This window comes from Strigops habroptila, chromosome 9 (assembly GCF_004027225.2).
Source record: "Strigops habroptila isolate Jane chromosome 9, bStrHab1.2.pri, whole genome shotgun sequence".
Taxonomy (NCBI): Eukaryota; Metazoa; Chordata; class Aves; order Psittaciformes; family Psittacidae; genus Strigops; species Strigops habroptila.
The window spans coordinates 40882253-40908152 of NC_044285.2; the positions used below are offsets into that span (position 1 = coordinate 40882253).

The window sequence follows — 25900 nt, forward strand, 5'->3', positions numbered from 1 at the left end:
GAAGCGGAAGCGGGGGGACGGTTGCGGGGCCGGACCGGAGGCGGTGCGGGGCCCGGCGGCGCCATGGCGGGGCTGTCGGTGCGGGACCCGGCCGTGGACCGCTCCCTGCGCTCCGTGTTCGGTCAGCGCCGCGGGGACGGGGATGGGGATGGGGACGGGGACGGGGATGGGGTTGGAATTGGGGCGAGCCGGGCCCTCCCCGCCGCTCGGGTCGGTGTGCAGTGGCCGCGCTGACCGGGGGCCGCCGTCTCTGTCTCCCGCAGTGGGGAACATCCCGTACGAGGCCACCGAGGAGCAGCTTAAGGACATTTTCTCGGAGGTCGGGCCCGTGGTCAGCTTTAGGTGAGGATGGCGGCCCCCCCCTCGGCCCCTTTAGGTCCCTTTAGGTGAGGATGGCAGCTCCCCCCTCGGTCCATTTAGGTTCCTTTAGGTGAGGATGGCAGCTCCCCCCTCGGTCCCTTTAGGTGAGGATGGCAGCTCCCTCCTCGCTCCCTTTAGGTTCCTTTAGGTGAGAATGGCTGCTCCCCCTTCGGTCCCTTTAGGTTCCTTTAGGTGAGGGTGGCAGCTCCCTTTTCGGTCCCTTTAGGTGAGGATGGTTGCCCCCACCTCGGTCCCTTTAGGTCCCTTTAGGTGAGGATGGTTGCTCCCTGCTCAGTCCCTTTAGGTCCCTTTAGGTGAGGATGGCAGCTCCCTCCTCAGTCCCTTTAGGTCCCTTTAGGTGAGGATGGCAGCCAGCCTCCCCGCCATGGGGCTGCGTAGAGCAGGGCGGCCTTGGGGCTGTGGTAGCTGTGCTGAGCACTGAGGTCCTGCACTGGGGTCCCCTGGAGATGTAGAGCATGATGGCCCCAGCACAACAGCCCATGGTTGTGGGGTGGAACTGGGAGGCTTTAAGGTCTTTTCCAACCTATTCTGTGAGTCTATGGAATCTCCAGGCTGGAGGCTCTGGTGGCGTGGAGCTGGGGCTGATCAAGCTCTGTGCAAAGAGATGGGATTGCTCCGCACTCCCATCCCAGTGGCTCTGCAGGGATGTTTTCCTGGCCTGGCTCTAGGCTTCAGAGATCTCTCAGTTAAGGGTTTGGGAGCTGCAGGAGCAGCCAGTCCAGTCCTGTGCCCCTAGAGGTTGCCTTTATGGGGTTATGAGAAGCACAGGGCTTGTGCTGGTGGCCTTCCTGGCACTGGGCCTTTGGGAACAGCCATCAGGATCCAGGAGCCTTTTGGCTCTCACTTAGGGCTTCACTCTGCTCCGCAGTGCTCCTGCGTGTTGTCCCCCTCAGCCCCATCCTAAACGGGGCAGAGCTGTGGGCGCTGCGCACACCTCAGCGGTGTCCTTCCCTCCTCCTCGCTGTGCAGGCTGGTGTACGACAGGGAGACGGGCAAACCGAAGGGCTATGGCTTCTGCGAATACCAGGACCAGGAGACGGCGCTCAGCGCCATGCGGAACCTCAACGGGCGCGAGTTCAGCGGCAGGGCCCTGCGCGTCGACAACGCGGCCAGCGAGAAGAACAAGGAGGAGCTGAAGAGTGAGTCTTGAGCTCTGTGCTGCAGGGAGCACCAGCGTGGTGCTGGGCTTGGCCTTTTCAGTGCTACAAAGCGTGTCTCTTCGATGAGGGTGGCGGAGAAACTGACTCATGGAGGCAGAGGCTGCTTCCATGGCAGGGCTGGCCTGCTCCAAGTGATGCAGCAAGTAGTTCTGCAGAGGGATGCATGGGCTCAGCTCTGTGCTTTGTCTCCCAAATGATCCTGTTTTCATTGCTTTCCTTTATAACGGTGTGGTGCTTCCCTTCTGATGAGCCCATTACCAACAACCAGTTCACGTTGCCATAGGAGGTCACAAATTCTCTTGCAGGCTTGGGCACAGGCGCACCCATCATAGAGTCACCCTACGGGGACCCTGTCAATCCTGAAGATGCCCCCGAGTCCATCAGCCGGGCAGTAGCCAGCCTGCCACCCGAGCAGATGTTCGAGCTCATGAAGCAGATGAAGGTGAGTGGAAGCACAGCTTCTAGCACCGCTGCCTGTGCCCTCACAGCCCCTGCGGTGCCTTGCTGGAGCTCTCATCTCGTGTGTCTCCTCAGCTGTGTGTCCAGAACAGCCCCCAGGAAGCCAGGAACATGCTGCTGCAGAACCCCCAGCTGGCTTATGCCCTGCTGCAAGCACAAGTGGTCATGAGGATTGTGGACCCGGAGATCGCACTGGTTTGTGCCTTGCTGCCCTCTCCAGGGTTGGTTGGATGTTGGTGGCAGCCCGTTGTGGAGGGGAGGGTGGAAGAAAACTCCTTTCTCCCTCTTCTCCCCCTAGAAAATCCTGCATCGCCAGACCAGCGTTCCTCCTCTGATCCCAGGCAACCAGCAGGCAGTGCCAGGGCCAGGACCTGGGCCAGGACCAGGGCCTGGGCCGGGGCCAAACGCGCAGCTGAACCCGCAGAATACCCCCTCGTCCCAGCCACAGCCCATAGTAAGAGCTTACAGGATGCACGAGCTGTGCAGGGCAGAGATGGGCATCGCCAGCTCCGGCTCTCCCTGTGCGTGGGTGCTGGGGCTTCCCTCAGCGCTGGTTTCTCTCTGGGCAGGGTGGGATGCACGTGAACGGCGCTCCCCCTCTGATGCAGCCACCCATGCAGGGAGGAGTGCCAGCCCCAGGACAGATGGCAGCCCCTGTGCAGGGCCCCGGGCCCATGGCTCCAGGAGGTGAGTCCTAAATGGGTCCTGAAGACAGACCCCCCCTAACCAGAAGCTTGGCTCCATGAGACCCCACATGGTCCCATGCCATGTGTTGTGGCTGCTGCCAGCAGCGGTCCAGAGGGTTGGCTTATCCCTGTGGTCAAGAAAACAAACCTCCAGATCCTCCCCCGGGAGTGGGGAGGTATTTGGGGGCGAAGGAGTCTGTTGGTAGCACAAGGATGGCTGAGGAGGGATCTGATCTCTGCCTGTTCCCCCTCTCAGGCGGGATGCAGCCGCAGGTTGGGATGCCGGGCGCAGGACCTGTCCCCTTGGAGCGTGGACAAGGTAAAACACACGTGGCTCAGTGCTGTGTGAGCCTCCAGCGGGGCCCAGGCCATGGGTGCTGAGCAAGAGCTGCACCAAGAGCCCTGCCAGCTCCCTGCAGCCTTCCCTGTCCCTGGCTCTGTTCGCTGGGGCGCAAGGCAGCAGCTTTCCTGCTCCCGCACACGCATACACCAGTTTGCTCCCAGTTTGTTCTGTGCCCCGTTGTGCTCTGGAAGCCGGGAATGCTGCCAGTCCCCGCAGAGCCCTCCGAGCGGGACATGCCTGTGTTTTCCATCTCCGTGTCTGTCCCTGTGCTTGTGCGGGCAAGGCAGAGCTTGCCTTTCTCTGGTCCCTGTCCTGCTCCTCCAGTGCTTGGGTGCTGGGAAGCAGCCTGTGCTGCCGCTGTGCCCTGCAGAGGGAGCTGGGCCCTCGCTTTTGCATGCCCGGTGCCACCCCATGGCAGGGAGCTTCCCAGGGGATGATGCTCGCCTTTCCCTCCGCAGGCACGGTCTGTACGGCCCAGCCCCGCAGCCGGATTCCTTACGGTGCACCCGCCGGCTCCCCGTTCTCCCAGTAACGAGGCACTTGGCACCCCTGTTGCCTCCACTTGTGTCATAGGCCTTGCTTCAGGCAAACCCGTTCTGAGCCCCTCTGCTCTTAGGGGCAGCGGACTCTTGTTTTCTTTGGGGTGGGCACCATCTTCCTGAGAGCAACCAGGTAGTTCTTGGCAGCGGGAAGGTTTGGAGCAGGCGGAAAGCTGGCACTGGGGAGTGCTGTGGGGAGCTGTGAGCAGGGGCAGGAGCTGGCTGTGCATCGTGGGGCACAGCCCATTGTCTCAGCAGGATGTCTTCTTGCCTTGCATGTCACAGAGAGAGGAAAGGGTCGTGCTTTTAGTGACAGTTAGTGGAAGAGATGGATCAAGCCAGACGTGCAGCATCCCCATAGGTGTTCCTAGGGGACGTGAGGGAGCGGAGGTGACCCTGCAGGCAGCGCTGTCCCCAGAGCTGGGTGCATGTGTGCATACACTATTCACGTGTCTGCTCTTCTCCCTCTTTTCCTGCTGCTTGCCCAGGGAACCTGCAGCTCTCGCCCGTGGGACCTGCCAGGCCTGCGTCTATCGAACGCGTTCAAGGTATCCCGGCACCCGCCTGCTCCCTCCTGCCACCGAGCTCGTGTGGAGGGGGCAGAGAGCAGCGCTCCCCCCGCTGTGCTGCCAGGACGCTCTGTGTGCCCTGGCTGAGAGGAGGAGGCAGGATTGGCCTCGGGGGCTGGAGGAGAGAACAGGCTAGAGCCAAGCACCAGTGGAAACGGAGAGCCGGCTTGAGAGGGACTTTGCTTAGGATCCTTTGACACCTCGCTACCACGTCTTTGCTCCTGGCCCCACATCAGCACGGTGTTGATGCCCGTGCTTGTAGGGCTGACCATGGGGGGCACCCACACTTGGTTTGGCCACCTGATGCTATAAGGACCCTGAGGTAGAGCCAGAGAGGGATGAAATCGGCAGCTAGACAAAGGGTTTAGGTGCGCTGTGGCCATGCACGAGGGGCTGGCAGTCAGCACGGCTCACCCACCCGCACCAGGGGAGCAGTGTGGGGCTGCCCCACACCCCGAGAGCGCTGGGGGACAGTGTCAGCACAGCACTGGTGGTGCACATCCTCACGAGCTCTTGTGTGTCTCCCTGGCAGTGCCCATGCCAGACCCGAGGGCCCCTATGCAGCGTGGACCTCTACCTGCTAGTGGCCCGCCGCCCCGAGGCCTTTTGGGAGATGCCCCGAATGACCCTCGCGGAGGGACCCTGCTCTCAGTCACTGGAGAAGTGGAGCCCAGGTGAGGGGAGAGGGAAGGAGAGGAGCTCTTGGCACTGTCCCCTGCGCAAAGGGGGACCTTGTGTGTGGTGCTGACCATAGGGGCTGGCCCGGTTCCCCCGGGGACGGGGCATCCCCGGGGTGGTGGCAGCACCCATCCCTGTGCCAACCTCACCCTCCTCCCCTGTGCCCGGCTTTGGGGGCACCATCCCAGCGCTCTGCCCAGACCGTGCCAAGCCAGCGTCTGATTCACCCTCTCTCGCTTTTTCTCCTCCTCCTGCTTTGCTCTCCTCGTCTCTCTGCGTCAGAGGTTACCTTGGGCCGCCCCACCAGGGAGCCCCTATGCACCATATGCCTGGGCATGACAGCCGTGGCCCCCCCCCATGAGATGAGAGGGGGACCCATGGGAGAACCCCGACCACTGATGGGAGAGCCGCGGGGGCCCTTGATGGATGCTCGAGGTGAGAGAGGGGGCATGGCATAACGGGTGGCTTAAAGAGCGCACGCAAGGAGTCAGGATGGAGCCCACTGCCCCAGCGAGGGACACAAGGAAGGGGGTTTGGGCAGTGAAACAACTGTCCCCAGGGCAAGGAGGGACAGTCCCATGGGGCAAAGGTCTTCTTCCAGGCATGTCCCCTCTGCCCCAAGGCCTGAACCTTCTGGCCCCCAGACACGGGAGGTGGGGGGCACGCTCCCCACAGCACCGCTCTCTCCAACAGCTCGCCTTGTCTTTCCTCTGCAGTCGGGAGAGATCCCCGAGGGCTGGAGCCACGAGGATTGGAGCCCCGAGGGCTGGAGCCCCGGGTGATGGAGGCGCGAGCCCTGGAAGCGCGAGCCCTGGAAGCGCGAGGGCTGGAGCCAAGAGTGCTGGAAGCCAGGGCTATGGAAGCCAGGGTCATGGAACAACGGGGCTTGGAGCCCCGAGGGCCCGGTCCCAACCCGCGTGGCCCCATGCCTGGTGGGATACAGGGTCCTGGGCCGCTTAGCATGGGAGCCAGTGGCCCGCAGGGGCCCCGCCAGGTACGCACAGCACCTCTGCTCAGCTGGTTGGGCGCTGGTGGTGTCTCATAGATGGGTGCCAAGTGGGGGTGTGATCGCATCCTGCGGCAGCAGCACCTCTGGGAAGGACAAGGCTTGGGTTAGTGGCTCTGTGGGGGGGGTCAGGGCATCCATCCATCTCCCCCGGCACTGCCCGTATGCTGGGGACAGGATGAGGCTTGGGCCTCTCCACCTCTTCCTGATGTGCAGGAGTTGGAGGGACAGGAGAGCTCGTGAAACACGTCTCTTCATGCTCAGGTGCCTTCAGGCTGGCTGTGAGGGCATCCATCTGATCACCTGTATGTTCCTGTGTTCGCATGGCTGAGTCCAGAGACCCCTTGGTCCTTACCCCATCTCTTGTGCCCACAGGTTCCTAACATGGCAGGGGCAGGCATGCAGGGAGGAGGCATTCCCGGAGCAGGGGTCCAAGGAGCTGGTCAGCCCGGAGGCTTTAGCCCTGGTCAGAGCCAGGTCACCCCCCAGGATCACGAGAAGGTGAGAGGACAAAAGGGGAGACATTGGGAGCAGCACTTCTTATGTGCCTTATGGTGATGGGAGCAGCCGTTCCTGGCTCTGATGCCCTTGTCTTTGACTCTCCCCTGTCCCCACAGGCAGCTCTGATCATGCAGGTTCTGCAGCTGACAGCAGACCAGATCGCCATGCTGCCCCCGGAGCAGCGCCAGAGCATCCTCATTCTGAAGGAGCAAATCCAGAAGTCCACAGGAGCACCATGATGAGGTGATGTCCTTAACCCTTCAGTGAATGGGAGCTGCTCAGCACGGGGCTCCTGCTGTTCCTTTCCATGCTGGGCTCACTCTTCCCCTTCCTTCTTGCAGCCCTGGCTGGTGTGTGGTGAAGGTGATGCTCTGTGGCAGCTGCTTTGCATTGCTGTCCGAGCTGATGGTGCGTTTTGGGAGAGGTTTCTCCTCCCCCCATCACGTTTTCTTCTCCCATTCATCCTTTTTTTTGTCCTCTGTGTGTATATTTTATGATGTTTGAAATAAAGTGGGAGAAGGGTTTGAGTAAAGTCATGTCTCCGGCTGACTTCTTTTGGTCTCTCATAAAGGCCGAGTGGGACTGTTGGGTTCTGGGAGCATCCAGCCTGGCTCCAGGCTAATGCAAACCACTCACCTTCCTCCCTTCTCCCCAGCACCAGGGCGAGAATGGATTTCTGATGTGCTGTGCTGTTGTTCACAGCTCTCCATGGGGTGTAAGCAAAGGGCAGGATGGGGAGCTCGGCTTTCCATCCCGTAAGCGATACAGCAATCGGATACTACTCAGTCTGCTCGGGGAGGGTGGTTTTCCCCCTTCCCTGCATAGACTTGAGCAGGATTTGTTGCCTTTGCATGAGCTGCATTTGGATCATAGAATGGTTTGAGAAGGGAGCTTAAAGCTCATCCAGCTCCACCCCCTGCCACAGGCAGGGACACCTTCCACTAGAGCAGGTTGCTCCAAGCCCCTGTGTCCAACCTGGCCTTGAACACTGCCAGGGATGGGGCAGCCACAGCTTCTCTGGGAAAAGTCTGTGCCAGCGCCTCAGCACCCTCACAGGGAAGAGCTTCTGCCTCAGAGCTCATCTCAATCTCCCCTCTGGCAGGTTAAAGCCATTCCCCTTGGCCTGTCCCTACATTCCTTGTCCAAAGCCCCTCTCCAGGTTTCCTGGAGCCCCTTTAGGCACTGGAGCTGCTCTAAGGTGTCCCCTTCAGGAGCCTTCTCTTCTCCAGGCTGCCCCAGCCCAGCTCTCTCAGCCTGGCTCCAGAGCAGAGCTGCTCCAGCCCTCGCAGCAGCTCCGGGGCCTCCTCTGGCCTCGCTCCAGCAGCTCCACGTCCCTCTTGTGCTGTTGCCCCAGAGCTGGATCAGGGCTGCAGGGGGGTCTCCCAAGAGCGCAGCAGAGGGGCAGGATCCCCTCCCTCGACCCTTGGCTTCAGCCCCTGCGCTGGTGTGCCCCTGGCAGGCAGCACAGGCTGGCTCAGGTGGTGGCAGCGAGCCCCTGCGGAGCGGGGTGTCTTACCCTGCACCCCAAGGGTTTTGCTATGGACCAGCTTTCTATTGCAGCCCTACAAGGGGGCAGAGAGTGGGGCTCCCTTTGTACCTGCACGGAGGCTTTTAGTGCAAAAGGAAATCAAGTTTAATGTACCCTTTCATGCAGAAGGACTGCTTAAACCCCAAAGGACACGCTTATCCCCAACGCCTGCACAGCATGGCCGTGTCCCATCCCTGTCCCACTGTTGTGCCCAGCCCGCTGGGTGCTCCCGCTGCTTCCCTCTGCTCCAGCAGCATCATCGCAGCACGTGCCTCTGGTTTATCAATGCAGAGCACGCTTTGAACCTGGAGTTTCTCATGGAGAAGGAGTCTTCCCTTGTCTCGCCTGGCTTCAGTGCATGTATCCTTCAGGAGATGCTTACCCCTGGCCATGCTCTGGCACGGGGGATGAGGTGAGATGCATGGTCCCCTGCCCGCGGGGGTCCCATTCTGGCTGCCACTTAGAAGTTCTCCTTGTTGAAGTAGAATTTGACCTTCCTGGGGTCCAGGCTGGAATGCTGGTGGCAAGACTTCTGCAGGCTCTTCGCCAAGGCCCCCGGCCCACAGAGGAACACGCCAACCACCGACCTGCACACAGCATGGGGACATCAGCACCAGTGATTCAAGAGCCTTTTGGGGTCCCTGCAACCCTTACCAAAGCAGGCAGAGCCCCCCCAGCACTGGGTACCAGAGAGGATGGGTGCCCCCAGCACCCTGAGCCCCCTGCCCGGCTCTCACCTGGGGTGTGCTGCAGCCACGGCCGTGAACTCACTGTTCCACATGGGCCGCCCGAAGATGGTTTTGTGCCTGAGCCCCGTCACCGTGTCCACAGCAGTGTCGAAGCGGAGCGCCACGTTGTTGGCCTGGGCAGAGCAGGGGCAGTGAGGACCCTGCCACCACCCCTGAGCCCATCTCCAGTCCCTCGCCATGGAGGAGCATCCAATGCCTACCAAACACCACTCCCGGACCTCCTGATTTCAAGCTGTTGATGCGCTTGGCCTCATTCTCCTGCCTGACTTGGTCACCCCATGTCCCCCCTTAATCACAGGCAGGCATGACCGCAACTCACGATGCTGGTGTTCCAGCCGGTGAGGAAGAGGCGGTAGGTGAGGAAGTCAGCCTTGCCCGACTCAGCCATCTTCTGCTCCAGCGAGGCAAGCAGGTCATTGAACCAGGCGAAGGCTCCCGTGTCCCGGCAGAGCCAGTAGAAGTAGATCTGGGATGCAGAGAGGGATTGCTCGAGGTAGAGCAGAGCAGGAGGGATGGATGGTTGACGTGTCAAACCCACGCTGCTCCCATGGGACAATCCATACCTTCTTGGTCTTCAGGGTCTGGTCACCCTGCTGGAACTTGTACCAGAGGGACTTCAGGATGGAGGCGAAGGGGGTGACACCGATGCCTGCTCCCACCAGCATGGCCACCTCGTACTGGAACACATCTTCACTGGCTGTGCCGAAGGGACCATCCACCTCGATCCTGGCCAGGGAATGGTGTGGATAAGAGGCACGGCCTCCCCAAATCCCTGGGATGGCCCGTTTAGGTGGTCCCAGCCTACTTGGGCATCTCCAGCGTCTGCTTCTGGAAGGTGTCGATGAGGCGCTCGGTCCAATCTCCGGCCGCTCGGATGTGGATGGAGAAGAAGTCCTCCTCGGGCGCGGAGGTGAGGGTGAAGGGGTGCCACTCCAGCAGGGAGATGGCGGGGCAGTTGACGAAGATGTACTGCCCCACTTCCATGCGGAACCCCTTCTTCTGCATCTGCAGCTCCAGCACGCGGGCAGGGTGCATCACCACCTGCGGGGAGGGATGGGGATCAGCACCCAGCCCGGCTCCTGTCCATCTCCCCATGGCCACCACGGCAAGGAGCTCCAACACGTGCTCCTGCACCACGCACCTTGGTGACAACCACCTTCTGCCGCGCACGCCAGACCCGCAGGATGCGCTCGAAGATGTAGAGGAGGACAGGGGCCAGAACCCACTTCCAGGACTGTGGGATGGAGGAGAGCAAAGGGCTGGAGCATCCCAAGGGCAAGGGAAGGGTTTCTCCCCCTGCATCCATCCCACCGCTGCCCTACCTCGGCAGGGATGCTCCCGAACTCGGGGTCCTTGCAGCAGCTGTGGCTGCAGTGCCTGTCCTTGTCTTTCTGTGTGAGGTACTGGGCGCACTGGTGTGGATGCACCTCCTTGAGGCTCTCCTCTGTCTGGCCACGCACCAGCCCGCTGTGGGGAGATGAGGGCTGAGCCCAGGGACCGGTTCATGTCCCCTTCTCCAAGGCTGAGCCACACTGTGTGAGGCTGGCTGGGAATGGGGAGCCCTGGCAATGGGGACCCCACTGCCCGGGGTCTGCAGCCACTGCCTTTGTGGAGCCTTACGCGATGCCATGGATGACGAGGCCAGCAAAGTAGATGAGGAAGAGGTGATGCGTGTACCAGAAGACCTCAAAGTAGTTCCTGCGGATGAACTCGGTGGAGGACGTGACCATGAGGATGAGCGCCAGCGTGATGATAACCCCCGTCAGCCCCGGGATGGTGGTGAAGGCCACGTACTCGACTGTCTGTGGGAGCAGCGGGGTGGGTTAGGGGTGCAGGGGCTGGCGGTGGTGGTGGGGAGCTGGGTGCCAGGGCCACGCTCACCGTCTGGTTGGAGTGGATGGGGTTCAGCCACTTGTTGCTGCCCTGCAGATGCAGCTTGGAGAGGACGGCGGGCAGGCTGCCGTCCGTGGCCTGCTGGCTGCGGTTGTAGCGCTCCAGGTTGAAGAGGTGGGCGATGGTGTGCACGGCTGGGGGGGGACAGGCAGTCACCGCATGGTCACCTCCTGGTCCCCACCGTGCCGCGGCCCGCGCGGGGCGGTACCTGTGAGCAGGGCCAGTGCGTACGCCACCAGCTTGTGGAAGGTGAGGTTGTGGTCCAGCTGCTTCCGCAGCGTCCGCCGGCAGCACTGTGGGACAGGCACGGTGTTGGGATGGGGATGGGGACAGGGATGGGGACAGGGATGGGGATGGGTACGGGGATGGGGACAGGGATGGGGACAGGGATGGGGATGGGGATGGGTACGGGGATGGGGACAGGGATGGGGATGGGTAGGGGGATGGGGTTGGGGACAGGGGTGGGGATGAGGATGGGGATGGGGATGAGGATGGGTGCAGGGATGGGGACAGGAATGGGGACAGGGAAGTGTACAGGGATGGGTACAGGGGTAGGGATGGGGATGAGGATAGGTTCGGGGATGGGGACAGGGATGAGTACAGGGGTACGGGGGTGGGTACAGGGATGGGGATGAGGACGGGGATGGGGATGAGGATGGGTGCAGGGATGGGGACAGGAATGGGGGCAGGGAAGGGTATGGGGATGGGTACCGGGGTGGGGATGAGGATGGGGATGGGGAGGGGATGAGGATGGGTTTGAGGATGGGTGCAGTGATGGGGACAGGAATGGGGGCAGGGAAGGGTATGGGGATGGGTACCGGGGTGGGGATGAGGATGGGGATGGGGAGGGGATGAGGATGGGTTTGCGGATGGGTACAGCGATGGGGACAGGGATGGGTACAGGAGTGGGGATGGGGATGAGGATAGGTTCGGGAATGGGTACAGGGATGGGGATGGGGATGAGGATGGGTGCCAGGAATGGGGACAGGGATGGGGATGAGGATGGGTGCCAGGGATGGGGACAGGGATGGGGATGAGGATGGGTGCCAGGGATGGGGACAGGGATGGGGATGAGGATGGGTGCCAGGGATGGGGACAGGGATGGGGATGAGGATGGGTGCCAGGGATGGGGACAGGGATGGGGATGTCCACGCTGGCCCTACCACCACGGAGCACTCACCGAGCAGGTCCCGCGGAGGAAGGAGAGGAGGTTGCGGCACACGGGCAGCAGGATCAGCATGCTGTTGAAGTTGAGGCACTTGGCTGATGCTCGTGCCCATGCCAAGGCAGACTGGGGAGAGGAGGAGGAGCAGAGATGAGCGCTGCTGTCTCATGCCACAGGTTGGGTATGTCTTCTGCAGCCATACTGCTCAGCATGGGGCTGGGACAGGATGGGGCTGAGTGATGCTGAGATGGGGAAGGGGAGGGAGTGATGCTGAGGTGGGGACTGGGAAGAAGGGTGATGCTGAGCCAGGAAAAGGGTAGTTTTGTTCCCAAAGGGTGCTCAGGCATTGGAACAGGCTTCCCAAGGGAAGTGGGTGGAATCACCATCCCTGGAAGTGTTCACACACCGTGTAGGCGAGGCCCTCAGTGCCATGGGTTAGTGGTGGCCTTGGAAGTGCTGGGGAACGGTTGGACTTGATGAGCTTAAAGCTCTTTTCCGACCTGATTGATTCTATGAGAGGAGGAGGACTGGGAGGGCGTGATGCTGGGCTGAGACACGACAGAGACCAGCACGGGCTGTGGACTGGGATGGAGCAGGCTGGGAGAGGACAGGACAAGGAAGGGGCACGGGCAGTGCAGGGGAGAACCTTACCCCGAGGATAGCCCTGGTGTAGAAATACCTCTCGTCCCGGTCGAAGAACAGAAAGTAGTAGGTGAAGAGGAAGATGTTGATGCCCAGCCAGGCTGCCTGCGGGGACAAGCCGCAGCCTCATGAGGGACCCCGGGACCCCCTTGCCCTGCAGCACTGGGGTGCATGAGGACAGCGCAGCCCCTCCTGCTCGCATGTGAGCTGCGGCAGCACGTGGGGCTGGGATGTGGGGACAAAGGTGGGGAGTGTGAGTCTAGCAAAATGACTGTTGGATCACAACAGCCCTGTGCACCACCCAGACAAGGAAGGAGGAAAAGCAGGTGCAGATCCCAAAGGTGGTTGGGGCCACATGGGGAAGACGCTGAGAGGAGGAAGTTTCATCCCTATGGCACTGCCATCCCCTGCCCAGCCCTGCTGCGCCCCACACGAGCCCCTCTCAGCCACACAGTTCTTGCACAGCGCCCAAAACTGCTCTATCCTGCCCTGAATGTGGCAGGCTGAGAGAGCTGGGCTGGGGCAGCCTGGAGAAGAGAAGGCTCCTGAAGGGGAGACCTTAGAGCAGCTCCAGTGCCTAAAGGGGCTACAGGAAACATGGAGAGGGGCTTTGGACAAGGGCCTGTAGGGACAGGACAAGGGGAATGGCTTTAACCTGCCAGAGGGGAGATTGAGATGAGCTCTGAGGCAGAAGTTCTTCCCCGTGAGGGTGCTGAGGTGCTGGTACAGACTTTTCCCAGAGAAGCTGTGGCTGCCCCATCCCTGGCAGTGTTCAAGGCCAGGTTGGACACAGGGGCTTGGAGCAACCTGCTCTAGTGGAAGGTGTCCCTGCCCGTGGCAGGGGTTGGAACTGGATGAGCTTTAAGGTCCCTTCCAACACAAACCAGGCTGGGATTTTAAACTGCACATCCCCGTTTCCCATGTGATTGCAGCTCCTCACAAGCGGTGCTGCCCAGACAAGCCCCGTTACACCAGTGATGCCACAGCATAGCAACAGCATCTCATCCCTAGGGTGCACCCTCACCCCGGCAGGGGGGTCATGGGAGCCTCCTGCTCTCACACGGAGAGAAGAGATTCCCATCCAAAGCAGCCAGGAAAATTGGTGGCATTTTTAAGCTTTACATCCGGATCCCCCTTTCCTTTAAGTCATATTTTCCTCAAGTTTTAGGAAGCCCATCCCTCCCCTGGCCACCGGGGCTTTGCGGGTTGGCTGAGCAGAGGGGATGCTTGTCTCTCCCTGCCCATCAGCCCCCATTTCCCGCTGTGATCCCCCCAGCCCATGCTCCCCATAGCCCCCCGCATCACCCCCAGCCCCACACACTCACGACGACCGCAGCAGAGAACCAGTGGTTGACCAGCCAGTTGCCCATGGTGCACTGTCGGTGCCCGTGCTGCCTGCTCGAGGCTTTATGGAGGCAGCGGCAGCCCCGGCCATGGGAACAGCTCCTCAGGGACTTTCCCCTGAGGATCCTTTGAGGAAATGCTGGCGGGTTTCAAAGGCTGCCTTCCAGGAAGGGAGCACTGACCCTTGTCAGACAGCCCTGGCATCAGCCCCCTGCGCTGGATGGGTATGGTCACCACGGAGAGGGACCCCCGTGGCACCATGGTTGGGTGCTGCAGGGCATCAGGGTGTTCCTCCTGTGTGTTTGAAGAGTTTTGGGGACAAAATGGCCTTTTTTTAAGGTAGGAGTTTCCTGGTGGGAGGAAGGTGCAGAGGGTGCATCCGGCTCTGTTGTGCTGCTCCTGGCCTTCCTCACCAGCCCTCGCTGCCCCTGCTCTATAAGAAACCATTGGAGGAGGAGGAGAAGCATCCCATGGGTAGAGCACTGCGCCAATGCCAGGATCCAACCCAGGGATCCACTCAAAGGCGGGTGAATTAAGACTGAGCACCAGCAATGCTGCACCTCTGTGAGCACCCAGGGGTGCTGAGCACCCTCAGCCTGGCACCAGCATCCTCCCAACTGAGCTGACCCCACAAAGGGTGCTGGGAATGGGGGAGTCACACTCCTGGTTTGGTGCCAGGATGCCTGGATCACATCAGCATCCCTGCTGCTGTGCCCGCCACCCTTCCTCTCCTGCCTGCCCTCTGCAGCAGCGTCCTGAGCCCCAAGGTGCTGGGTGCTCCCCCTGGGAACAGCAGCCTGGAGGAACAGGTTGGGCAGGATTGCTCCTCGCTGGCACGCCGCTTTGCTCCTGGCCGGCGGCCATGGCCGCGCTGACAGAGGAGCAGGATAAGGCAGGCCCCTGTCCTGCCATGCTCCTGCCTCTTCCCAGCTCCATTGCGGGGCTCCCCCTTCACCCCTAGTACCCACCGGCACAGCCCCGGCTTGGTGCCCATGAGCACAAGGGCAGCACAAGCCGTGGGTGCGCACCCACGCCAGCCCTGACGTGATGGTGACAGTCCCACCCTCACATGAGTCAGCGCCGGCACCCAGACACGCAGCCACAGCAGAGGTTCTTTACTGCTTAAAACAGTCCCGCTGGCCCCCATGTCCCCAGCGTCACTGTATGTACCGTAGCAGGCAGGTTGGGGTGTCAGGGCACCCCCGGGGTGCTTGTAGCAACAGTTTGGGCCCCCCAAAGTCCTTTGTGTCCGTGTGTGTGGTGCCAGGCAAGCGGGCACACTCCTGTCCCCATGCCACTGTGGGATGCACTGGCACCGAGGGCCAGCAGTGCTTGGCTTGTGCCACGAGGTCTGTGGCTGCCAGCACATCCCTGTGTCCATAGCGGGGTGCTGGCTGTCCCTCAGACGATGCTGTGCCTCACACCAGGCTCATACGGCGCCTGGAGGTGCAGAGGGGTGCCCGGCGGGCGCCGACGGCAGCAGACACAGTGCAAGAAGTCAGCAACGTTGTACTGGAAGAGCTGTCGGCAGGGATGCAGGTACTGGAAGAAGAGGAGCATGAAGTAGATGCCCATGCAGTAGCCGAGGAGCAGCTGCACCACCAGTAGCGGGGTGCAGATGTTCTCATAGACATCCGTCTTGAAGAAGTACCAGAGGATGACGAGGGCCGTGTTCTCCGCCAGCCGTGCCACGTAGTACACAGCCAAGCGGCCCCAGTCCTGCGACTTGTCAATGAGGTCCCTATCGGCCAGCTTGAGCTGCACGGCCGACCAGCAGAACATGTTGATGCTGGCGTAGAGAAGGGTGAAGGCACAAAGCACCACCACCGTGCCCACGCGGCTGAAGTTCTTCTCGATGTTGTCGGGCAGGCGGGTGCCGCTGCGCCAGAACTGCACCCAGGGCATGAAGAAGACCACCAATAGGTTGGCCAAGGCGATGGGGATGATCCAGTGCTTGAAGACGGTGCTGAAGAGCACGAGGACGGCCACGCGCGTGGAGATCTCCAGGCTGCGCCACAGCACGATGCAGAGGAAGGCCAGTGGCCGCAGCTGGACCTTGTAGTCGTCGTATTTGACCTGGATGGACAGGACGTTACAGACGAGGGCTCCGTAGGTGACCGACACGAGGCAGATGCCCATGAGGACCGCTGCAAAGGGAGAGGACAGAGGAGTCAGGCAGCGTTGGGGACTGTAGCCCACCATTCACCCCGGGAGCATCTCAACCAGGCGCTGCAAAGCCAAGCTCATCCATAGGGAATGCTGGCAGCTTCTCCCGTTTACTGCAGCCAGGAAAACTGCAACGGAGCACATGGGAAGTATCTGGTCCCAGTCGTGCCATGTCAGTGGTGATGGCTGTGAGCTGCGGGGCTGAGCTGAGGCACCCGACTGTGAGGGAATGACCTGGAATGTGTCAGCTGGGATTCACCTCCTGCATCTGCAGCTGGAGGAGCTCATCCTCCCTCTGCTCCCTCCACTTCCTAAAACCCCCTTTAAGGGGGATGCGGCCAAGGAAGGGGTTTCTATGGGGCATTCCCTGTGTTCCCTTTCCCATGGACACAGCTCTGGGCTCCCAGCATGGCCAGAGAGCAGGTCGGTGAGGGCAGCTCCTTCCCCAGGCGCTGCACTGGAGTGGTGCAAGAGCTCCTGCGCGGCCGGCTCGGCAGCATGCCGAAGTGGGAGTTAAGAGCTTGCTCTGGCACATCCAGCCCCGAGCACATAAACATCCTGGGAGCAAGCAAAGGAGCCTGGGAGTGGAAGCACAGGGCTGGGAGCTGCGGCTGTTGGGAGAGGCGCAGAAATAGATGCAATGGAGGGGCTGCGAGGAAACCAGCTGGCTGGAAAACAACAGCAACTAAGGCAGATTGGAGCACCCTGGGGCAGGGACATGGCATTTTTATGGGACAGGGCGCTGGGTGCATGGATGGCTCTGTACAACATCCATCTGCGAGCAGTGGGGCTGGAAGCAGAGCTGAGAGCCGTGTCCAGCTCTTCCCACTCTCCCAGCATCACAGCAAGCTGGAGAGCAGCGAGTGGGAAAAGCAAACCAGGGATGGACAAGCGCAGGTTGTGCTCCACGTTACCCAGTGGCCACCGTTTCCCTAGAGCTTTGTGGGATGCCAACCAGCACCCATGGCTACAGAGCCTGTCCCTGGGGTTCCCTGCATGCCGGGCACCCTTACCTCGGGCAGCAGGGACGTACTTCTCCAGGATGCTGATGTAGAGCTGGACGGTGAGCTGCGGCGTGGAGCCCAGGAAGGCCTGGATGACCGCCATGCGCTTGAAGGCGTTGCGGTGCATGGCCAGCCGCCGCTCCGAGTGGCCCATCTCCTGCTCCATCTCCACCTCGTAGCCCTTCCGCAGCCGCCGCTTGCGGGTGATGGTGACGTAGGGCTCCTCCTGCCTCCCCGACCAGCAGTACACCACCAGCGCCTCCATGCACCTGCGGGGACGTGGCAGCGTCACCCCCAGCCTCACTGTGCCCCCCCGTGCATCCAGACCCCCTTCACCCAATGCTGGATGGACCCTGCTCCTGCTGAGTGCAGCCCAAGTGATGTGAGTGAGTGCTCAGCAGTGCTGCGGGCACCCACTGGCCCTGGGATGTCAGGATGAGGGCAGGATATTAGCAGCCTTCCAGTATCTGAAGGGGGCTACAAGGATGCTGGGGAAGGACTCTTCATCAGGGACTGTAGTGATAGGACAAGCAGTGATGGGTTCAAACTGAAACAGGGGAAGTTTAGGTTAGATGTAAGGAAGCTCTTTACTGTGAGGGTGGTGAAGCACTGGAATGGGTTGCCCAAGGAAGTTGTGAATGCTCCATCCCTGGCAGTGTTCAAGGCCAGGTTGGACAGAGCCTTGGGTGACATGGTTTAGTGCGAGGGGTCCCTGCCCATGGCAGGGGGTTGGAACTAGATGATCTTAAGGTCCTTTCCAACCCAAACCATTCCATGATTCTATGTCAGGATGAGGGCAGGATATCAGGATGAGGGCACATCAGGACCATGGGGATGCCCGGTGGTCACTCCTCTGCTCCAGCACGCAGGGCGAAGCACATGGGGCAGGGGGACAACAACTGATGCAAGAGGTGCAGCATCCGGGCTACAAAACTGTATCTCTGCTGGGAATTAGAGCTACAGGAAGGGGTTAATCACCCTCAGGCTCTGTTTTCCCCACTGGCACAAAAAGCCTCTCTTCCTCTAAGCGGAGGCAAGAGAAACCCTCTGATAATGCCTTTGATCTCCTCTTGATCAGGCGGCTTCTACACTTCCTTCTTGGTGGGGATGGCAGGAAGGGGAGCGCAGGGTGAAGCCGTGTGTGCCAGGGGGAGATAAGAGAGTGCTTCTGCAGCCCCTTCCCTGCAGGACACCCTCACGTGCAGGCAGGGGAAGTGGGTTTCTCATTCCCACTGCAAGTGGGGACCCCCATCCCCTCCACACACAGCCATGCAGTGGGGTGCATGGGCTGGAGGCAATCAGCAGAGCAGGACCCATCCAAGAGGCTTGGCTCCTACCCAGGGATGAGCTGGCTCTGGGACCGATGGGATGTCATTATTTGTGAGCGCTCATTAGGGCAGCAGAAGTTGCTCTGTTTCAGACCCAAATGGAATGAGGTTTCTGGATAAATTCTCTTGCCAGATGAGGCCAGTTCTCATGGCTCATTGCAACCTCTAACGGGAAAACGGCTCCATCCAAAAGGCCCGGCTCCATGGGCAGTCCCAGCAGGCTCCCAGTGCCCTGCCAGACCTTCTCAGCTCCATCTCCAGCCCAATGAGCAGCCTGCCCTGAGCAGCCCTGGCTGGCTCTTGCAAGCGGCCAAGCACCATCATCATCATCATCTGATGCACCACCATGAGCCAGCACAGGCTGATGTGGCCCCACAGCCCATCCGGTGGCTGGTGGCTCCCCAGCCCCCTCTGAAGATGAAACATCATGACAAGGGTATCTCTGGCATCCTCCTTGTTCCTGGTGTCAGAGCAAGCGCGGTGTGGGCCATGGTGTGCCCCAAAGCTTGCCCCTATGGGAAGGAGCTCTTGGAGATGGTGGCTCTGCCACGCTGCCCGCAGCACCCCCTGTGTGTTCTCAGTGAGCAGGGTGCCCGGGGTGGCACAGCCCAGGGAGGCTCCACAGCATTCCCAAGCAGTGAGAGATCAGCAGCTCTCTGGCTTGTGCAACACTCACCCCTTGTCCTCCTCTCCCAGCATGGGGCAGTGGACCCCAGCTTCCACACCAGCTCCTCTCCTCCACTGCCCACAACTGGCCCCAGGCCTGGGGATCCTTTCTGGGGGGCAGGACCCCTGTTTCTATCCACCCTCAAGCACCCTGCCAGGATTTGCATCAGCGCTCCCAGCCTAAGCAAGAAGAGGACAAAACCCAGAGGCAGAGGGAACGGTTGGCTGCAGGAAGCAACGGTGGGAAGAACCTTTCCAGCAGCTGAAATGCAACAGGGTGGCAGAGAAGAGTCCTGCCCGGAGGAGAGCAGGCAGCAACCCCTGCGGAGGACAGTGGCACCACTGGATGCTGGTGGCTGAGCACAAGATCCCCATGGGACAGGAGCAGCAGAGCCCCCAGGGAGGAACAGGATGGGGCCATGTCAGGAGCAGCTCTGGGCATGCCGGGAGAGCCCCTGCTCTCATCCGGTGCCGGCAGGACCTGCTGGGGGTCCCTGCATAGCTGCCGAGGGTCCCTGCATCCCTGTGGGGTATCCCTGCATCCCTGCCGGGGGTCCCCGCATCCCTGCCGGGGGTCCCCTCATCCCTGTAGGGTATCCCCGCATCCCTGTAGGGTATCCCCGCATCCCTGCCGGGGTCCCTGCATCCCTGCCGGGGGTCCCCGCATCCCTGTAGGGTATCCCCGCATCCCTGTCGGGGGTCCCTGCATCCCTGCCGGCGGTCCCCTCATCCCTGTAGGGTATCCCCGCGTCCCTGCTGGGGGTCCCTGCATCCCTGCCGGGGGTCCCCACATCCCTGCGGCGCTCACCTGATGATGGGCCCGAGTTGGAGCAGATGCATGAGGCCGATGAGGGGCCGGTCGCGGCTGATGTCGCGGTGCACGAAGATGAGCGTGAGCTGCACCAGCACGGACGGGCAGAGCATGAAGAAGATGGTGAGCGCCAGCCAGAACCGGTCGTCGGAGTGGCTGTAGGAGAAGCAGAGGACGGCGGCCGCCGCGCTCTCCCCGCAGAACAGCGCCGTCGAGAACACGATGCCGAGCGGCATCTTCGGCCGCAACGGGGCGGCGGCGGGCGGGCAGCCCCCGCTCGGGCCGTCCATCGCGGCCCCGGCCCGGCCGCTCAGCCCCGCCGCGGCCACATCCCGGGCTGCAGCGGGGAGAGGAGCCGCGCTCAGGGCGGAGCGGGGCGGAGCGGGGCGGAGCGGGGCTCCCCAGCCGCTCCGTGCCGCCGGCTGCCCTGCCTCGGCCCCGGCCCCGCCGAGCCGAGCCCAGCCAAGCACGGCGGGGCGGGGACGGGACTCGCCGGCAGCGCTCCGGGCCCGCCCCGACGGGAGCGGGGGGCGGGACACCCGTGGGGGCCCGGCCCCGCTGCCCCGGGACCCCCCCGGTGCGGTGCCCTGGTCCCCACTAGCGTGGAGCCCCCTGCCCGAGGAGCCCCAGCACCCCTATCCCAGGATCTCCAACCCAGGACTCCCTCCCTGCCTCTGCAAGAACCCTCACCCCAGGACACCCCCATCATGGCCAGGACCCCCACCCCAGGACCTCAATGCAGCACCCACTCCCCCTCAGCCATAGCCCTACCAGCTCCTACGCAACACCCTGTGTGCCCCAAGCATCCTCCCTGGGACCCCCCTGCCAAGTCCTGGCTCACACTTAGGTCCTGGCACCTACCAGCACCCCAAGGTGCAGCAACATGGGAGGGCCCCCCAGAGGAGGGTTGTCATCGCTAGGGACAGCGGGGTCCCACCGTGGGGCAGGAAGGGATGGCAGTGTGGGTGCAGCCCTGCCTGCAGTGGCTCTGTATGTGCCTGCACCCCCTGTGCCCCAGCTCTGTGGGGTGACCCCCGGGGAAGGGTGCATGGGGTAGGGCCAGGGCACCCACCAGCCCGTGGGCCTGCGCTCTGAGGGGCTGCCTGTGGGACGAAGGGTGCTGCCAAGGGAGGGAGTGTTCTGGTGTCTCGCAAGCTGAGCTGCAGCAGGGGCACCCATTCAGGTCCACAGGCAGCTGGGGTGGGTGTGCAGGGCTGCTTCAAGGTTTGGGGAGGATATTACAAGGGAGATGTGGCTCCTGCCTCCTGGATGCTCCCAACTCCAGGTAGGAATGAGTGAAGACCACCTTGTCCCGCAGCTGAGCAACAGGGTGCTTTTCCCATTGCCTTGAAGCACCCACCTTCAAGGTGATGGGCTATATGGCCTCACTGATGGAGCCAAACCTCCCACCGCTGAGCCCACCACTCAGCCCCACATCTGCTGTGCCTGTGGTCCAGCCCGGGGCAGCCAGCTGAGCCCCACACCTCCGTCACCACACAGCCATGGGGCTCCTGCTCTGCCCATCATGCACTGAGACCCCCAGCCCTGCCTTTCCCCCACAAGCAGTGGTGTGAGGCTGCTCCCAGCACCATGATGCTCGTGTGTGCGCTGCCTGCCAGGTTGCTGAGTCCAGCCTGGGCACACACTGGCTCTCTGGGAGAGATGGGACAAGGCAAGAAGTGTTTGAGGTCAGCCAATTTTCCCTGGTTTAGGCAGACTTCCAGGCTTAGGTAGCTTGTAAATGGCTCTCTTTGTTCCCCCCTCAGCAGCCAGACCTTCTCACGGGGAGGTGCCCACGCTGTGTCCATCCCTCACCCAGCCCCACACAAGCCACAAGCATGAAACCCCCCAAGTTCCCCCTATTTTACCAGGCTGGAAGCGTTACCAGGCTTATCAGAGGCAAAGCTGGGAATAAAACCACCTGAGACCTTGGAGGCTGCGTCTCCCCAGTGGCAGCTCCCACACAGAAGCAATCCCAGTCTCAGCACTTTTCTTTCCAAGCAGCTGAGGAGCTGCTTTGGGAAACCACAAACACCATGAGCTCATAGGGACTGGCCTGACCGGCGCAGACAGGAGACCTACATGTGACTGCTCAGCTCTGGTATGAGAGTCACATATTTTCAAGCTGTTTTTGGAAACAGCCTCTCCAAAAAGAACTCCAGTGAGACAGAGGGTGAAGGGAACAGCATCCAAGCCAAGGAGCCGGCTGCTGCGGACACCCAGGATGGGAGCTGTGCATGGGCCTGGATGGGCACTCAGGCAGTGACAGGGCACTGCCAACTGTGCCCACACCTCTGTAGTAGCAGCAGAGCAACGTGCAACTCACGTCATTTATGCAACTTCCATTTATCCAAATTAAAAGCATCCCCCGGGAGCCTGGCAGGGCACCAAGCCCTCGGCTGAGCAATGCCTGGGCTCCGACTCATCACATTTAGAATCTCATCTTCCCCTGTTTCGTGATGAAATACTCATGAGCAATTGTTTAAGCACTCAAGAATTCCAGCCCTGAGTCCGGGTGCGCCAGCAGCCGTGAGGGGAATGGAGGGATGAAGCCTCACCGTGCTTCCCACCCCAGCTATTATCCCATTTTCCAACCCAAGCGTGGAGAAGCAGCGGGTTGTGTTCTGGTGCACGCTGTAAGTCACGCCTCCAGCCTAACCCTACCTGGCCACAGTGTAAACAGCGCACCATAAACACTCCCTGTGTCACAGATAGCACCAGCATCCGGTCCCCACTGCCACCGCTGCTCCCTGGACCTGCCAGCTCAGCGCCAGCGCCTCTGCCTGCAATCCCAGCACGGCTTTAGCGCTCATCCCCTGCGACACCAGAGGACATCCCACCCTCGTGTCCCCATCTGCAGTGCCTGGATGCTCGGCCAGAACCTTGGAGCAGAACAGCGCCGGGGCTGGATGGGGTAAAGTGGCCTCCAATGTGATGTGGAACGACCATGGAAGTACTCATCAGGATATAACCCGAGGTGCCAGACAGACAGGGGCTGTGCTGGCACCTCTAGGACCACTTAGGAAAGTGAAGGGGTTGCAGCTCACTTCTATTAGAGAATCCCAGGCTGGTTTGAGTTGGCAGGGACCTTAAAGCTCTTCCATTTCCAACCCCCTGCCATGGGATTCCCAAAGTCCTGCCACCGCTAGTGGATGTCAGTGCTGGAGAACATCCCAGCTCCATTATTTTCTTAATCCCAGCCTCCATTATTTTATCAATCCCGGTGTTCACATACATTAACCATGGGGCTGTGGCAGCGGTGTCTGCCTGCCGGGATTTGATGTGTATGAGAGCCCGGGCTCAGCGTGGGGTGGGAGCAGGCTCCAGCTCTGAAAATAGCCGTGTCTGCTTTACACATGCCTGGCGGCTCAGCTCCTGTAAATGGAGAAGAGATGGGAATGGGAGGCAGCTCCTTGCCAGAGCCCTTAAAGAGCCCAGGTAGGATGGCAGCCGGTGGGCTCTGCTCTCCTCGCCCCGCTGCACCGCACTAGGACCCGGCGCGGCTCTCGGAGCTGGGACATGCCAATCGCACACTGCCCGCTTCCCAAATATAGCCCTGCACATAGAGATGGAGCAGGGGGTGCGGGGACCACTCTGCCCTTTCGGCCCGAAACCTCCCCAGTAACATGCTCCAAGGAGGATTAAACACTCGGCATGGAGCAATGATGGGGACGTGCTGGGTGAGGTGGAAATCACAGTGTTCCCTGGCTCCGCACGCACTGAGCAGGGACCTCACCGGGTTCCCAGGAATCTGTGAGCCGGGAACGCTTTACTTAGTTTGGAAATCGCTTTGCAAACGGCTGGTTTTGACAGCCTAAGCTGTTTGGATTCTGCATTGCTGCCTCAGTAACTCAGCTGCGTTTTTTCCTGCCCCAGCTGCCTGTGGAATAGTTTCTGGTTGGGGAAATATTTCTTTCCATTTACTTCATCATGAGACTGCTTTTACTGCCCTAGTTCCTCATCCAGCTTCTCTCCCTTATCCTGCTGGGATACAAACTCATGTCTGTGCTGAGGACCTCATCCCTCTGTATCTCACTGGAGTGCTGAGCCCAGCACCGGGCCTGGTGCTGCCCGTAGAGCAGGCACCCTGTGCTCCTTTGGCATGGGCCAAGCCACTCCTGCCTCACGGCTTCAGTTCTTTAACACAAGTACCTTCTTCAAGGTAACTTCAACATATTTATAGGTGTTTGCCATAGTTACACATTTGGAAGTGGTGCCTCTTCGGGTACAGCCCCAGCTCAGGCAGAGGGTGATGCTGTAACATTAACCCAGGGCAGGAAGGGTTAAAATGACTTTTAATTAACTGATTCCTCTGGTCCCGCCTCCTGTAAGAGTATACAGCTAACCCCGGCAGCCTGCTAACCCAGCCAGGAGGGCACTGCACATGCCCAGGCGGCCTGGCAGGCAGGAGGGATGGGTTACACTCTCCTTTGCTATGGGAAAGCAGCAGGAACACTGTAATGCTCTCAGCAAAACCACTGTAGGAGCCTGGGGAGAGCTTGTAGCCACCAAAGCGGCACCACAGAGCTTCACAGCGCTGGCAGCTTCCCCATGCACCAGGGAATGGCACAAACCTCAGCTTGTGCTCAAATCCCAGCCTCTCCTGGGAATGTGTGTGCTCTATCTGGGAAGCACCCGGCTAGAAATGGGGTGAGAAGCGCACTTCTCCCTGCACACTCTGCCTGGTGCGGGCTGGTGGTGCTGATGGAGGGGGAGTAAAGAGAGCTCTATAAAAACAACTTTCTGTGCCTGAAATAGCCTGGGGAATGGTTGCTGGGCTGGTGGTGGGGAGCACAGCAGGATGCCACTGCGCTTGGTGCCGGTGTGGAGGCCACGGTGCCAGCAAACAGCCCTGGTGCCCCATCACCACCAGGTCTGCGTGGCACAGGCTGTAATTATCTTGCATTTCTAGCCTGACCACGGGGCCTTCGCCTGTAATTAGCTCTTGGGATTTAGGAGCTCGTATGATCCGGGTTATCGGTAACCACCAGAGCTGTGCTGGGATTTAAAGGGACGATGCAGCTATTTGCATATCCGCTGCCTCCGTGTGCTGCTGCTGGTGTTGGATGCATTCAATAGAAGGATGAGTCCCTCCCCAAAGCCTGGGCATGCCCTCACCCTGCCACAGAGGCCTTTTTGGGCTGAGTTGGTGCGATCTCAAGCAAAGCAGAGCAGCTTGGAAATACTCCTGCCAGACTTTTTGGTCCTTGCCATCACCTCAGTTTTCATCACCCCTAAATGCTATAGGCAGCCCCTATAGCTCTGCACCGGCCACTGCTTTCCCTTGCAAGCCGTCATTCCCCATGTGCAAGCTCCCCATCCCTGCCACTGCCGTCCCCCTCACTCAGCCCCTCACCCGGGGGTCTCATTGGGGTTCCTGGTGCCAGCACGGGTGCATACTCACGGGGTCTAGTGAAGCCAAGGCAGGGCAGCCCGCCAGCCCGTGTCCATCTGCGCTTCTCTTCCGTCCTACGGTTTCTCCTCCTTCCCTCGCCTGCGGCACTCCAGCGAGGCAGAAATAGCCCCAAAACACGTGCTGCCTTCCGGGAAGCGATGCCAAGGGCTGAGCAGCCCCAATGCCTGGGGCACAACCCTCTCTTGGGGGCTCCCGGTGACAGCTCCGGCGAGGAATACCTCCAGTTATCCGCCAAGAGGATAAATTCTGCCTCGGAGTTTCTCACCTGGCAACAGTCACCAAGGAAACCCAGGCGGCGGGTACCCACTGGCACTGCCCGGGGGGTCCCTGCTGTGCTGGATGAGGGGCTCCCGCTGCGCTCTGTGTGCGCGGGCTAAGGGCCAGCCTCTGCTCTGCAACCTGAGCCCGTGCCCACGGTGCTGGGCATGGCCCTCGTGCTGCCATTTGGGATTAAAGGAAGGGTTCTGCCAGGTTTGGGGTGAGTTTGGAGGGTTTCCCAGCCTCTGTGCCCGGTGTGGTACATGGGGAGGGTGACTTGGAGCTGCCTCAGGCTCCCGGGGGGTTCCCAGTCCCTGGCACCAGGGATGTGGGACACTTGTGTTAACAGCAGCAGAGCACCAGTCACTCTGGAAAGCCATTGGTGCTGGAGGAGACCAGCTCTTGCTGCCTCTCGGGAGGCTGTGAGTGCCTCCGGGGCTGCCTGCCACATGGCAATCCCTATGGATAGCACCTCTGGTCGTGCCTCTTCCCATCCCCTGCCTGGCTTTTCCCGGCAGTGCCACCCCTGGGAACAAAGGCAGGCGTTAATGCGTCCAGCAAGTCATTTTGGCTCTGGTACAGCTCATTCTGGTACAGCAAAAGGCTTC

The 25900-nt window shown here is 61.0% G+C and overlaps 3 protein-coding genes across 7 annotated transcripts; 1 reads left to right on the top strand and 2 right to left on the bottom strand.

The window, feature by feature from the left end:
* Nucleotides 1–12: 12 nt before the first annotated feature.
* CSTF2 (cleavage stimulation factor subunit 2) lies at nt 13–6854 on the top strand. Its single transcript, XM_030497925.1, is given in 16 exon segments — nt 13–121; nt 264–342; nt 1351–1520; nt 1847–1983; nt 2076–2195; nt 2299–2454; nt 2570–2687; nt 2943–3005; nt 4057–4116; nt 4670–4811; nt 5098–5163; nt 5165–5250; nt 5532–5809; nt 6197–6322; nt 6439–6565; nt 6664–6854. Coding segments are annotated over 15 exon segments (1782 nt in total). The 5' UTR covers nt 13–63; the 3' UTR covers nt 6562–6565; nt 6664–6854.
* Nucleotides 6855–7931: 1077 nt separating this feature from the next.
* NOX1 (NADPH oxidase 1) lies at nt 7932–13669 on the bottom strand. Of its 4 annotated transcripts, none has more exons than XM_030497926.2 (13): nt 13625–13669; nt 12309–12404; nt 11673–11783; nt 10701–10785; nt 10481–10626; nt 10220–10401; nt 9922–10066; nt 9741–9833; nt 9405–9640; nt 9163–9325; nt 8919–9065; nt 8588–8712; nt 7932–8437 (listed from the first exon to the last, which is right to left on the bottom strand). In XM_030497926.2, the coding sequence occupies exons 1-13, from the start codon at nt 13667–13669 to the stop codon at nt 8311–8313; spliced, it is 1701 nt and encodes a 566-aa protein (XP_030353786.1). In that variant the 3' UTR covers nt 7932–8310. The 4 variants fall into 4 exon arrangements, with proteins under 4 accessions (XP_030353786.1, XP_030353787.1, XP_030353788.1 ...); XM_030497927.2 differs by having other exon boundaries at nt 12309–12400; nt 13621–13669; XM_030497928.2 differs by lacking the exon at nt 11673–11783 and having other exon boundaries at nt 12309–12400; nt 13621–13669.
* A 1074-nt stretch (nt 13670–14743) lies between these two features.
* XKRX (XK related X-linked) lies at nt 14744–25500 on the bottom strand. 2 transcript variants are annotated; one of them, XM_030497937.1, is made up of 4 exons: nt 25023–25500; nt 19616–19955; nt 16823–17082; nt 14744–15790 (listed from the first exon to the last, which is right to left on the bottom strand). In XM_030497937.1, exons 2-4 carry the CDS (start codon nt 19906–19908, stop codon nt 15045–15047), a joined length of 1299 nt encoding a protein of 432 aa, XP_030353797.1. In that variant the 5' UTR covers nt 19909–19955; nt 25023–25500; the 3' UTR covers nt 14744–15044. The 2 variants fall into 2 exon arrangements, with proteins under 2 accessions (XP_030353797.1, XP_030353798.1); XM_030497938.1 differs by lacking the exon at nt 25023–25500 and having other exon boundaries at nt 19616–19974.
* Nucleotides 25501–25900: the final 400 nt, after the last annotated feature.

Excerpts from the sequence above, each read along its gene's own strand:
- NOX1 (XM_030497926.2), bottom strand. The coding sequence starts at position 13,669 with ATGGGCAACTGGCTGGTCAACCACTGGTTCTCTGCTGCGGTCGTC. Across the intron at positions 10,067-10,219 it reads CTCGTCATCCATGGCATCGC|CGGGCTGGTGCGTGGCCAGA; the intron begins GTAAGGCTCCAC and ends ATCTCCCCACAG. Across the intron at positions 9,641-9,740 it reads AGAAGGTGGTTGTCACCAAG|GTGGTGATGCACCCTGCCCG; the intron begins GTGCGTGGTGCA and ends CCCTCCCCGCAG.
- XKRX (XM_030497937.1), bottom strand. The coding sequence starts at position 19,908 with ATGGACGGCCCGAGCGGGGGCTGCCCGCCCGCCGCCGCCCCGTTGCGG. Across the intron at positions 17,083-19,615 it reads CAACTCGGGCCCATCATCAG|GTGCATGGAGGCGCTGGTGG; the intron begins GTGAGCGCCGCA and ends ACGTCCCCGCAG. Across the intron at positions 15,791-16,822 it reads GTACGTCCCTGCTGCCCGAG|CGGTCCTCATGGGCATCTGC; the intron begins GTAAGGGTGCCC and ends CTCCCTTTGCAG.